This window comes from the organism of the source record quoted next, unplaced genomic scaffold, assembly GCF_019419815.1.
Source record: "Pyrus x bretschneideri cultivar Hongxiangsu unplaced genomic scaffold, Pyrus_bretschneideri_v1 Contig13, whole genome shotgun sequence".
NCBI lineage: Eukaryota > Viridiplantae > Streptophyta > Magnoliopsida > Rosales > Rosaceae > Pyrus > Pyrus x bretschneideri.
The window spans coordinates 4,192,940-4,206,554 of NW_025999424.1; the positions used below are offsets into that span (position 1 = coordinate 4,192,940).

The 13,615-nt window shown below is 37.5% G+C and overlaps 1 protein-coding gene and 1 non-coding gene across 2 annotated transcripts; one reads left to right on the top strand and one right to left on the bottom strand.

Moving 5' to 3' along the window:
* Nucleotides 1-8,038: 8,038 nt before the first annotated feature.
* Nucleotides 8,039-8,112, bottom strand: TRNAI-AAU. Its single transcript has one exon. It is a non-coding gene; the product is annotated as a tRNA-Ile (tRNA).
* A 74-nt stretch (nt 8,113-8,186) lies between these two features.
* On the top strand, nt 8,187-9,189 carry LOC103962740. The gene is made up of 2 exons (XM_009375506.3): nt 8,187-8,348; nt 8,724-9,189. The coding sequence occupies exons 1-2, from the start codon at nt 8,236-8,238 to the stop codon at nt 8,950-8,952; spliced, it is 342 nt and encodes a 113-aa protein (XP_009373781.1). The 5' UTR covers nt 8,187-8,235; the 3' UTR covers nt 8,953-9,189.
* Nucleotides 9,190-13,615: the final 4,426 nt, after the last annotated feature.

Genomic DNA, 13,615 nt, shown 5'->3' on the forward strand with positions numbered 1-13,615 from the left:
GTAAATCAAACTTTTCTCCATGTTTATAACTTTTTTTTAACAGTCATGCAATTAGAAACCAAATCCTTATCATTGTGTTGGAAGGTGACCTACGACACAAAAACGACTCAAAACACTCTTTTTAGGCTTTTCAAAACATGTTTTTCAAATTTTTATGTGATTTTTGAATTTTTAAGTCAAAACACACTAAACACACTTAAAAACAGCAAGAAACAACATTTGAAGTTATGGTGGATAAAACCCTACGAATTTGCATCAAAACACTTTAGTATCTCCCCCACACTTAAATCAAACATTGTCCTCAATGTTAAAAACCACACTAAACACAAACAAACATATAAACAGCAATTAAACATACTAAACATGGCAGAATGTATCTAACAAAGAGAAGAGTTTAGAGATGCAAATCTGGTTATGGAGTGTTCGTTCCATCTTCTCCTTGGTGATTGCAGTGAGGCTTCATCTTGAGTTTCCACAGGCTTACTCTTGAACTGCGCTGCTCCCATCGTTGATTTTCCTTTGTGCTACTCTTGAACTGGGCAGCAGGCTTCCTTTGGTCTCCCCCGAAGGTCTGAGCTTCCTCCTCTTATCTGTTTCTTTGTTCAATCTCTCCAATTCGTATTGAAGAGGGTTAGAGGATAGCTCAGCAAAGCTAGGTAAGCAACCAGGGAATAGAGTCTAGATAGACTCCAAGTGCCGGCTGATTGCTTCTTTCACTTTGCCATGCAAGTAATAACAAAGACAAAGGAAAAGACAGGGAAAGAGCATGATATGAGATACTTTTGCTTTTGACCTTGATGATATGAGATACCTTTGCTTTTGAAGAAGCGGTGAATGAATCAGCACATGTATTTGTTGTGCTGCTTCCTCCTGGGTCATCTGTACTCCAGGCATCTGGTATCATCTTTGGGGAAGAAGAAAAAATTGAGTGATTCGAAAGGCTTTGCTGGGAGTGCGCCCTCAGAGGTGAGGAAGAGTCGGGCATTTTCTTCAGGTTTGCCTTGCCATAAAAGATGAAAGTCGACAAATATAGGGATTTCCCAATAGCAAGTGGTGGTACTGTTCTTTTACCCTTGTCGACAAACGTTTTGATCCCGCAAATCCAGCTTTTTGAAATAGTGACGACTCTTCGATCTTTGAAGACGCCTCTTCGATTTCTGAGCAGGCGCTTTCTGAAAAGCAGAGAAAGCGTCGCCGAACTTTGCGCTTGTCGGCTAAAGACGTGTAGTTGTGATGGTGGCCTCCACGTGTCGAACGCGTTTTCTGAAAAAGCCGAGGGAGCGTCGCTGAACTTTACGCCTCAAATTCCGGCTTTTTGAATCGGTGGACGCGTTGCCTTGGCTTTTTATAGAGCTATCGATCACTACCAACTTACATACTCTGAAGATTTCCCATTCTTGATACTCGTCTCCGGCCCTTTTGAAAATTTACTCCGTCCACCCCTTCTTTTTGAACACTTTTGAAAAATGGCAAACCCATCGAACCTTAGCTTAGAATTGAGTCTCCGCAGTGATACGGGCGTGCCGCGTCAAGGTAACGTATGGCGCCCTTCTTTCTTTTCTTCTAACGGTCCTCTTACAGGTGAAGACTCTGTGATGCAGGACGCCACAACAGCTACGATAGTAGCTCGGAACCTCCTCACTCCCAGAGATAGTCAGCTGCTTTCAGGACGGTCCGATGAGTTGGCCGTTCAAGAGTCCCTGGCTCTCAGCGTTCAGTGCGCTGGTTCTGTGTCAAACATGGGCCAACGCCTCCTTGCTCGCTCCCGTCAGGTTGAATCTTTGATGGCGGAGGTGGAGAACCTGAAACAAGAGATCAAACAACTTAAGTACGAGAATAGAACTTTACATGTGCTTGCCAATAACTATTCGTCGGGTATGAAGAGGAAGCTTGATGAGATGCAAGAATCTCAAGGTCGGATGCAAAGTGATCGTCAACGGCTTGCGTCTTTCTTCCAGGGGCACCTTTTTCCTGGGTCATCCAGCGTTCCGCCAAGTATTGGGGCCTGGAATGCTCTATCTCCGATACCTATCGCTCCCATGCCTCTCGCTCCGATGCCTTCCGCTCCTATGCCTTCCGCTTCTATGCCTTCCGCTTCTAGAGTTTTGCCTCGTAGTGGGTCTTCACGCAAACAAAAACAAAAACAACCTTTGTGAATCTCCATTTGTTAGATACATTTGTAATTTCTCGAAAATTAATGAAAAAGCTTTGTTTTATTCACTGTATTGGGTTGCCTCCCAAGTAGCGCTTTCTTTAACGTCTTGCAGCCGGACGAAGAACACAATCATGCCTTAATGGAACCCACGGCATGGAGTTGATCATTGAATGGATGATGATACTTGAAATGTTCCGGCAATGGTTGAATTTCAAGAGTGGGTGCCCTAATCATTGACATCAACAACATATTAGTCAAAAACGACTTTGGATTTTGAGTTGATGGCTTACCTATGGGCTGCAATATTGGCTCTAAAGTCGCAGCACATTCAACAAATGCACAAGGGATGTTTTCATTCAGATTGGACATTTTGAAGGTTGTGGCTGTGTGATCCACTCCAATTTCCTCCTTGATGAATTCAAGATGCTCCTCAACCACTTTTTCCTCATGAATTGTTGGAAAGGTGTCCAAGATGTCTTTCTTCCCCTCATCTTTCATGGATTGCATGAACCTGCCAGGGAAGGGTGCATTTGGGGGAACAAAGTTAGAAATAATTAAATTTGGAACAACGTTACTTGAATGGGGTGGTGTAGGAATATTGGGAGGTTGCGGCAAGGGTTGTTCTTCCCTTGCCGTGCCTTGTGCATCCTCCTCCTCTTCGAGCAGTAGCAATTCATCCATGGGCTCATCTTCAACCATTTGTTCTTGAATTTGTTCCATGCATTCTGCATTCTGCCTAAATTGACTGTTCCACTCAGCCAACTTTTTTGCTTGATCGAAATCCTCAATTGGTCGCCAAAATGCGTCTTGTTGAAATGGTTGAGCTTTCCTGCCCTGCTCCACAGAATTCAGTTGTTGAATAACTTCCTTATAATAATTTGATATACCTGAATTTGGATGTGAAGATTGAGGGGAAGGCTGTGGTGGTGCATATGAATCCTCATATGGTTGCCAATATGTTTCTTGGTGAGTCTCCTTAGCTTGATTTTGTGAACCCTGCACCAAACAAATTAATTCATTAAGCTTTTGATTATAATCTATTGACGAATTTGAGTTTGGTTGGGCATATTGAATATGAGGTGGCTCCCAATATCTTTCTTGTTGAACATTTTGAGGTTCCCACCACATAGAAGTTGAATGATCACTCCAATCCGAATTGTAAGTATTGGAAAACACGTTATTCCTTGATTGAAAATCAAATATATCAACGTTTTGCATTTGGGACCTTTCCATGAGCTGTGACAAAAGGTAAGCATTATCAAGTGCCATGTTGTGCTTCTAAAATCAACGAAATAAAACTAAAAATATATACACACAAACGAAAATAAAACAATCCAAGAGATTAGCAAAGTTGCTAATCCCCGGCAACGGCGCCAAAATTTGATGCGAGATTTATACGCACACAAATTAAACCCTCTTTTTGTCAATTGTAGTATAAGTATAAGTAGGGATCGTTCTGGACCGGGGATTAGGAGGGATTGTTAATCTCTTGGAAACTGACTCAAAAACGTAAAAACAAGATAAAACACTAAACTAAACTCAAAGAATGTGAAACTAAACGTTAAAACACTAAGACAAACCAAAAGACTCAAAATGCAAAAACACAAACTAAATTGATTTCTAACTAAATTGAACAATAAAGTAAAGGGGGATTGGATTTGGACGACTTTAAACTAAAAATGGAAACTTGGAAACAAAACAAATTGTAAATATGGATTTGACGGAAGTGAATGGATGGGAAGCTAGGTAAGGGGTTCATCGCCACACATGTTATACTTGCATACAAAACGATTTCTAATTGCTTTTCAATAAATTATGAATTCTCAACGCCCCGGGTTAATTAGGTCCGCTTAAATTAACCGTCAAGTTTTCCTTAAGTTAATGAATTGGATGATTGCATACGACAATCCAAAGCATTCCTCACAAGTTCCCTGCATGAATTGCATAATAGAGATACAAGCAAGAATCATTAAGCATCATGAAAACTATAAGTGTTGACGAGGCATTCGTTACTATGATTGCATGAAACTTATGCCAAGAATATGTTTAACGCGATTGTTTATAAGCAACCTCCACTACTTGTGAATATAAGTTCATAACTATTACGTGAAACTCACTTATATTCTAGCGTCAAATTCATGCATGAAAATTAAGCGTTCATTCTTAATAAACATACATAAATAGGTTATCAATCAAACAGTTAAACAAATTGAATTCACAACTTATGAAACGTAATTAAAAGCAATCAAATCATATTACAAACATAAACATAGTTTCGAATCACCCCCTAGCTAAAGGGGGTTTAGTTCGTCATAACTTTGAAATCAAAGAAACACCTAAACATTCCAACAACTCAAAACTTGAATTGTATGAACGTTTAAGCACTCTTTTCTTCCATTTCTCATACGTACAAAACAAAGAGAATTAAAATGAAACCTTGAAATCAAAGAAACACCTAAACATTCCAACAACTCAAAACTTGAATTGTATGAACGTTTAGGCACTCTTCTCTTCCTCGTTGTTGTAGCACAAGGTTTAAGGATAGGTAGGTTGGGGGGATGGAAGTGTTGGGGAATTATGGAAATGGATGAGGAGTGGTAGAAATGGAAGATGGTTTTTGGATTCTAAGGGAGAGAAACTCACGGCTAAGGAAGTGTTTGTGGTGTGTTGTGTTGTGAATGAGATGATTTTTGAATGAATAAATGCAAGGGTATTTATAGGAGGAGTGGAGATGTATATGGCTATTTGTTTAAGGTGTTTGTGGCTACAATGATGAAGAATTGCATGTGGAAATAAAAGGGAAAATGTGGTGAAATGATGAAGTAGGAAGGTGGAAATGCATGTGAGATGTTTGTGGAATAAAGAATGAATGGTGGAATGATGAAGAGTTGCATAAAGAATGCATGTAGGGTTAGCTAGGTTGTGTGATGATGAGTGTATGTGGAATAAAGAATGAATGGTGGTGTAATGATGAAGTGAATGCATGTGGAATTAAAGAGGGAGAATGTGATGAAATGATGAAGTAGGAAGGTGGAAATGCATGTGAGATGTTGGAAAGGAATTGGGTTAAAGAATGGGAGTGCATGTGCAAGGTTGTTGTTGTGATAAGTGATAAGTGATAGGTGTATGGTTATGATAAGGAGATGAATGAATGATATGTTAAGTGATAAATGAATGATATGTGGTGATGATAAGTGATGATAGGTGGTTTTGATAAGTGATAAGTGAATGGAAGTGAATGACATGATAAGTAAATGATATGTGGTGAGTGATAAGTGAATGGAAGTGATAATAAGGCTATTTTAAAAGGCTAGGGTTTAAGTACATAGAATGGGTCTAAAATAGGTTGGTTTGCATGGCATAATATGTTTGATTGGGCTAGAGGTTTTCCATGGCTCAAAGGATTTGTTTGATTGGGCTAGGCCCTTTGTTTGATGTCCCCAAAGAGCATACAAGGCTTCAATTTCGTCCATCCTCTTTGCTCCATGATTAAGCTATCCAATCCATGCCCAAAAGTGCCCTAAATAGCCTCAAAATGCACTTTCTTGCTCCCTAAGCCCTTAGAACCTGAAAACACACAAAAGAAGCATAAAGGACTAAAATAACTATGAATTACCAACATAGATGCACGAAAACAAGCTAAGTAAGTCGCCTAATTATGCTCCTATCACCCTTACAATTCATTATTTCTAGATAAAAACCCATCTATCTTTAAAGATCCAGTTTAAGCCCTAATTTAAAATTTGCAAACATATAGTAACATTATTGACCTATTAATGCAATTTATTTACACTCATGCCACTCATACTTTATGGTCCCTTTTTCAAATTCCTAAATTTATGCCAAATTAAAAGTACTAGAAAAAGTGAAATAAAATGAAAAAAGTGTTTGCATTAACCGTATCTATGTTAAACTAGAAAATTAGTTTTTTTTTTTTTTCGTGATATATTTTGTAGCAATTTTATCCATGTTAATTGGTAGGTAAATTAGTTTGTTCCAATTATTTAAAAAAAAAATACTACACCTATATTATATATTTTGAATCAAATAACATTCCTCTAACTTGTAGGTAAATTATTTTCTATGTATTGTTATATATGTTAGACACGTTTTGTTGTTGTATAAACATGAGTGGAACATAATATTGTTGATTTTATACATCAAACTGCATTTCTTTTGTTATAGGTAAATTATTTTCCATGTACAAGTACTTATGTTAGGCAAGTTTAGTTGTTGGTACCTACACCCATGGTATAATTGGTGTAGGTAAATTATTGGAAATTAATTTGTAGATAGGTAATGAACATTTTGCATCATTGGAAATGAACATTTCAAAGAGTAGGTAGGTAAATTAATTTGTTCTAATTATATAAAAAAAAATTACACGACACCTAGTTATATTTAATTTTTCCAATTATTAAAAAAATTTATGCTACACCCAACCAAATAACATTTCTCTAACTTGTAGGTAAATTATTTTCCATGTATTGTTAGATATGTTAGGCACGTTTTATTGTTTTATAAACATGGGTGTAACATAATCTTTTTAATACTATGCATCGAACTACATTCCTTCTTAATATAGGTAAATTATTTTCCATGTAATTAGTACATATGTTAGGCACGTTTTGTTGTTGGTATATTATTTTGCATCATTGTAAAAAAGAGATATTATATTACACCCATGGTATAATTGTTGTAGGTAAATTAATGTGCATGTAGATAATGAAATACAATGTTCTAATATATTAATAAAAAGGGATAAATTCAAAAGTATTCAAGAGTAGGGTGAAAAAACTAAATCGAATAGTTTTATGAAAATTCAAAACCTTTCTAAAAAATTAATATGCAATAAATTTTTAACATTAATGTCTTTTTTTTTTTCTTGTTGCAAAATCATTTACTATTTCCTTACAATTAATTGTCCACATCAAGTATGTAATAGGGGTATTTTAGGCATGTAAAAAATGTAAAATGTGTGAATTAATATGAAGTTAATGAATTTGCTTATGTGGATCCTAGTCATTGGGTTTTCTTTGAGTAAAAAAGTTATGTAGGGTTTTATATGAAGAAAATTGAGTTTGAAGGGCTAAAGTCATATTTTCACAACAGATTATAGGTCAAACATGGATCATACATGTTCTTCCTTGGCCTTCTTCCTTTGGCCGGTATTGACTTCTAAAGTGACAAAGTCTTGACCAGTCAATTAGTCAATGACCTAGAGTTGACCACTTATAAGTATATATCATTTGAAAGTTGATTGACAAGAGGTAGGCAGGCTGTAGAACTAGAAGCCACAACTGATTGATTGTGAAGGCAAAAGATCAGAGGCATCCAGTCAGTAGTCACTCTACTCAGATCAGTTGGGTCATATACCACTACGATATGTAATTATATATACTGTAATAAATAAATTTAAGCCTGCAACTAAATGGAAATTAAGAGCTAATTAAGATACATGCAGGTCGTTCCCCAATTTTTACCGCGATACAAATCTTACCGCTTCTTAAGTTTACCTTACAATTGTTGGTAAAAAGATAAATGTAGAAAAGAAAAGAAAAGAAACTGAGTGAAATCAACTGCAAGACTACTAGTTGTAAAGGTAAATGTTGTTAGGATGATTTAAGGAAAGAGTTCAATCATCAACCGTTATATTATATGGTTTACAATACATAATCTGAAAAAATGATCTCCTTAATTTTTTTCATGTTATTAATCATTTGAATCTATTGATATAATTAGTTATGGGCTCCTAGAATATAGCGAGAGAAGAACGTGGGCTGCAAAACACAATTGTCGAAGACTCAAAAATGTAGTTGGGCTACAGATAGATTTACCCGTAATGCTAAAACTTAGCCCAGAAAGGAAAATTTAAAAAACAATTGGCCCATGCAGGTCTCGAACCTGCGACCTTCGCGTTATTAGCACGACGCTCTAACCAGCTGAGCTAATAGGCCGTTGTTGTTTGATAGCTCCGGACAATCATTTATATCAGAGTTTAGCTTTAGATAAGGCGTTTTTTCGCTTATCAGCAAATCCTGGCCCTTCGGAAAGGAAAGCAGGGACGGAGACCAAAGCAAATGGATAACATAACGGCGAGCGAGCTAGCCGGATTCGGAGTCGGAACTCTGCTCCTCTGCGCCACCATTGCCGCCCCAAAGATCGACGCTTTCATCTCCGCCTCTCAGCGCAGGTAACACTTGCTAATACCCCATTTCTTAATTCTCATTAAACGCCATTCTTTCTTTCTAATGTTTTGAGTTTATAATCTTCACCAACTCCTGATTAGTTTCCAAGAATTTCACAAATAACCCACTTAGCAATGCAAAGTTCCCAACTTCCTAGTATGATTAGATGTTTTTCATGATTTGAGTAATGCTATTGCTACAGGCACCAAATTTGCTAACCAAATGACACGACAGTGTTTGACTAATATTAGTGTCTGTTTTAAACCTTATTTATTAAGAACAAGTAAGGAGTTTGATGCATGCACCAACGCACCATTTGGTGTCTCGAGGATTATTGTTCTGATTTATGTGTTGTGCGTATGAAACCTTTGGATGTTCAGTTCCTTGGGAATGTGCAAGAGATGTGGCAACTTGAGGATGATAGCATGCTCAAAATGTAGAGGAGTTGGATTGATCAAAGAAGGTGAAATGCTTGGATCAAATCTCATCGACGACATGTATGAATCGCTTGGGGGTGAAGGATCGAAAGTAAGATCCATCTCTTGCACCTATTGTCAAGCTAGAGGTCATTTTTCGTGCCCCGATTGCTCTAAGCCAACGTCTGTTTGAGTTTGTTTAAGTTGTGTAGACTAAAACTTGATCAGGCTATTTGTGTTATCTTAGAAAGATTAATCAATGTCAAAGCTTTCTTCGTCCTCAGTGACCATACTTGTTTGGTACGGGTGATATAGGGCAGTGAAATTTACGTACCCAAATTAAACAGTAGAGATATGACGGTTCATAATCCATATATACATTGTGAATCTTGTTATACTTTGGAATAAATAATTTCCCAAGGGCGGTTCATATGATATGTGTACATTCATAGTTTTCCATACATGTCAGTGCTAGAGGCTGTATATGTACTACTTCTGCAACTCTAGCTTCCCTAGTTGGATGAATTTCCTAGTGGCGGTGGTATTAACTCCTACATTCTTCTCCCTTTTATTGGAATATTCATCCTTGACAGTGATATTTATGCTTGAATTCGTTTTATGTTCTTACGGTCCTATGTTAATCTTCTCCCTTTTCGTGGAATATTCATCTTTGATAAACCTGATATAATGTTTTGTGCTTGAATTTGGTTGATGCCTTTATGCTGCCTGTTTAATGGCGGAGCCAGAGAATCAAATAGGAAGCATAGGGGGCTATAATATGAAAGTTCATCTGAAGGTCAGATGAACGGCTTCCCTCCCATCCTTCCGTCCGCTCCTGCTAGTGATCTTTTATGTGGTCAGTAGGTCTATACAGTGCCTCAACTGATCTGAAGGTGCGCCCGCTGCACGGATTTGAAAGCACTGTTATAACTTATTAACTTATGAATGAGTTTCCTAGTAAAGTTTGGTTGTTATTAGAAGTGACATTGAACGGTTCTTTCTTCATTCCCCCCACCACCACAGTTCTTTTCTTTGAGCTAGGAATTAAGATCTCGAGAACATGTCGTAAGATAAATGGTAGATTGGACATTGATGCAAAACTGCTAGGAAGTGAATTGCTAGCTGGAAAGAGAGGGTTTTTGCCAAAGATAGCAGCTCACAGGAAAGTATATATACCCTTTGAAGTTGGTAGGAAGGTTCTTGTTTTAATGGATAACAGGTAAGCACCCCTTTTCCATATCGTTGGAACAGCTCATACAAGCTTCACCCCTTCTTCTATGGTAAGTGTAACTTTTACGAGTACGCAGAGAAGTAAAAATGTTGATCTGGTTAGGGGAGGGGTGATAGTTCTAACTTCTCCCACTTCTCTGCTGCAAAAACTATATTAGCACTCATCTATTGAAACTATACTTAGATACGTAACGAGGTATTGTAAGTGGCAAAATGGCCTTGCATTTAGCCTATGTCGCTTTGATTTCCAAGCTTAGTCATATGTGTTACAGGTGAAGCTTAAAGCACGGCACTATTGTGTTAGTGGGAGGACTCATATCTCAACTGTACTGTGCATATTTCCATGTATAAACTTAGAGATGATGCGAAGTGACAAGGCACCATGAACCAGCTATTGCCTATTGGTGCACTGAGCAGCCCAATTTGACTAAGGTCACTGAGACGATAGTTCTGCTGTGGTGAATTGGATATGTGCCACTATGAGTATAGGGTATCCTATGCTATATTAGCCCTCACTATTTTTGGGATAACATCGCGATTAATAAGGAACGTGTTTCCTCTTTCAGAGAATAACTTACCTACGCCCGGATGTATATCCCGGTGTTTTAATAGCATACATCATGTATGGAAACGCAGCGATGTTCAATCGAGGACAGCCATTCCCAGTTGTAAATACTCAACTTGGATAGCAGACTTTGCAAGGTGCTATACCTTTCTCATAACTAAGAAGATGCTTGCAAACTTGATTGGACAAAGCTAAAGAAACCAGAGTTCAAATGTATTTTGGGTATGTAGGACTGAGCTTTGAGTCATGTTCAGTTGCGACCTGCATTTGAGTTTGGATCAAAAAAAATCTCTTTTCATTCTATCTTGAATTTCTTCTCTAAGATTCACATTTCAGCCTGAAAATGCATTTAGGTCTACTTAACACCGAGATAGGTATGTGACATATATAGAGTAAGTGCTTGAGTTTAGACTCGAATTCAAATTTACATATCTGATTTATGATTGATTTTTTGAATGAAAAATAAAAGGGTACGTTACAATATTTCTCTTTAACTAATAACTGTTTAACTTTTTACTATCTTACAGGTTTAAAGTGTATGTTACTTCTTTCATTCCCTATAAATTTATGGATACTGCTATTCACACATATATTTTTACCTCTCATACACTCTTATTTATTTTTTGTCATTAATCTTCTTCAATTCATTCGATCAAATAGTCAAAAAATCAGAAGAGTGTGTGAAAAGTAAAATAGGTGTGTGCAGTGGCGGATTTAGAATTCGAATCTTGGGGGCATCAGTGTTAACGATTCAAGTTTTTTAGATAAAAACAGAACGCGAAAAGTGCAAAAAAAAATTCAGTTTATTCAATGAGGCATTTCGTCGAACACTTGATGAGCTTGTTGTCGTCAGCTAAACCAAGTTTCACATATGTCAACATATATTGACATACATAGAAACAATCTAATGAGTGCTATTGAGATAATTTGAAAAGTGTTGTCGACGCAATATGCGAGAGACATTTCATCAAACACTTCGTGAGCACTAAAAAGATTGGTAATCAAACATTCAGACGGTCTTCGAAAGTCATTCACATGTATATTTCCTAAACTCCGAATAATCCTACGCCCATCTAGGTCCCAATATGCATCCGTCACTGAGTGTGTGATGGCACTACCCTAAATCTAAGAGTGGTCTACTATTACGATTTACTGTTTCCCTTTTATCATTTACTGTTTATGAATACGTGAATTGCCATAATAAAAAAGAGGCAGATTCTCTGCCCTCCCACTTCCCGTGCCCTCTTGTTTTGTGTGGTCACGGTTATGCCACGTCAACATTTTATATTATTTTTTTTATAGAAATAATAAGACAAAAAAAATAATAATATAAAATATTAACGTGATTTAACCGTAACCACATAATCAGAAAGATACGGGAGGGCACGAAAAGTTGGAGGAACAGAGAATCTGCCTCCTAATAAAAAAGCATAATCAAACTGGCAAACGGACTCCTCTCAAGTTTTAATCTTTTCCCAGCACGCGTCCGACAAGACGTCGACAGCCAAAAGTGAACACTCAGTAACTCTGTTTTTACCCCTGTTATATCGAGACATGTGGACGTACAGAGCATTTCACAGTTCGGAGGGTAAACGCCGGCACGGTGGTTTTGGCATCAATCATGTCCGTCACCTGGCACTGTTCTGACCCCCAATGGACGGTCGACACGTAGTCGGAGGAGTGCTGCTTAGACACTCCAGCAGTCACTTCGGCCTTGGAAACTAGCGTTTTCCTGATCTCCCTCCAAACCGAAAAAAAAACAGACAAATGGGTGCTCGGTTTTGCCTTCTTTGGTTCCAACACTGTCTTTTAATTTCCTTTTTCCTAAAATATTTATTCCAAACATCAAATGTTTTACACATGAATTTGAGAATTTTATTAGATGGATAAATAACATTGTTTTTTTTCTTTCTATAATGATAATGTTCGTTGTTGGCTAGTAGCCCAAGTTAGCCAATTCTTCGACAACAAAATTTATTTTACAATACGTATGTCATATACGACATGTATAAGATAGATTGGACGAGAGGACATTCAAATACGACCTTGAGCATAAGAATAAACACTTCACATTCTTAACACCTCGAGCTATACATGTCTAGATATCATTATGCCTAAACAATAGTTATATTTCATGGTCCATTAACTTCAAAGTCCGTTTGATAAATAATTTAATTTTTAATTTATTTGAGATATGATAAAGAACACAAGGGACCAGTGGCGGAACCGACATGGTGTCATTGGTTGTCCATGACCTCAACAATTTCAAAAACCCTATGTATATTGTATTCGACCCTATAAACAGTTAGGGCAAACTAAATTACAACATCATCCTCCTACTTTTTCTAATTTTTTTTTATCATATTTGTCTTCCTTTTCTCTCTTTTTGTGTGGGACTCTACTGTGCGGACCAAATGCTCGATGAAATGCTTCATCAGTTGAAAAGTCTTGGCAATCTTCAACATTATTCTACAGTTTGCTGTAGCCACATTTGACAAGCCTTTATATATCATAGTCGTTGTTAACACATGTTGACATAAGCATTCAGCATATGTTGGTAAGCATCGGCATGTTCCTACCATATGCTCGACAAAAGGGTCAAATAAAGATCTTTTTGGTCGAAATCACAACTCCATTATTAAAAATTCTGACTCAGCCACTGCAAGAGACAAAAAAACATGGCAGGAGGGAGAAGAAATAATAAATAAAGATGAATGAGAATAAAAATGAAATGTAAACAATTTTAAAAAATTTCAATCTTTGTTTTTACTTTTTATTTGGTATACCTTTCCTTACATCTCCCTCACCATTCTTCCACCACTCTTCTCTATATAGCCCTTATTTATCTCCGCATTTCCGCTCTCTCTATATATAAGGTTAAATCATTCATGTATATACATAAGAGCAAGTCCAGTGGGGCCTTTAGCCTGATGGACCGTAGACAAAACAGGACCAAATCGCTGGGGCGATTAAGTCCAGCCCATGCAGGCTTCAGCGTCAGAGGGGGCCTGAGCGACAGGCTTGGCACGAATCGCTGACCCGAGAGCCTGAGGTGGAGATG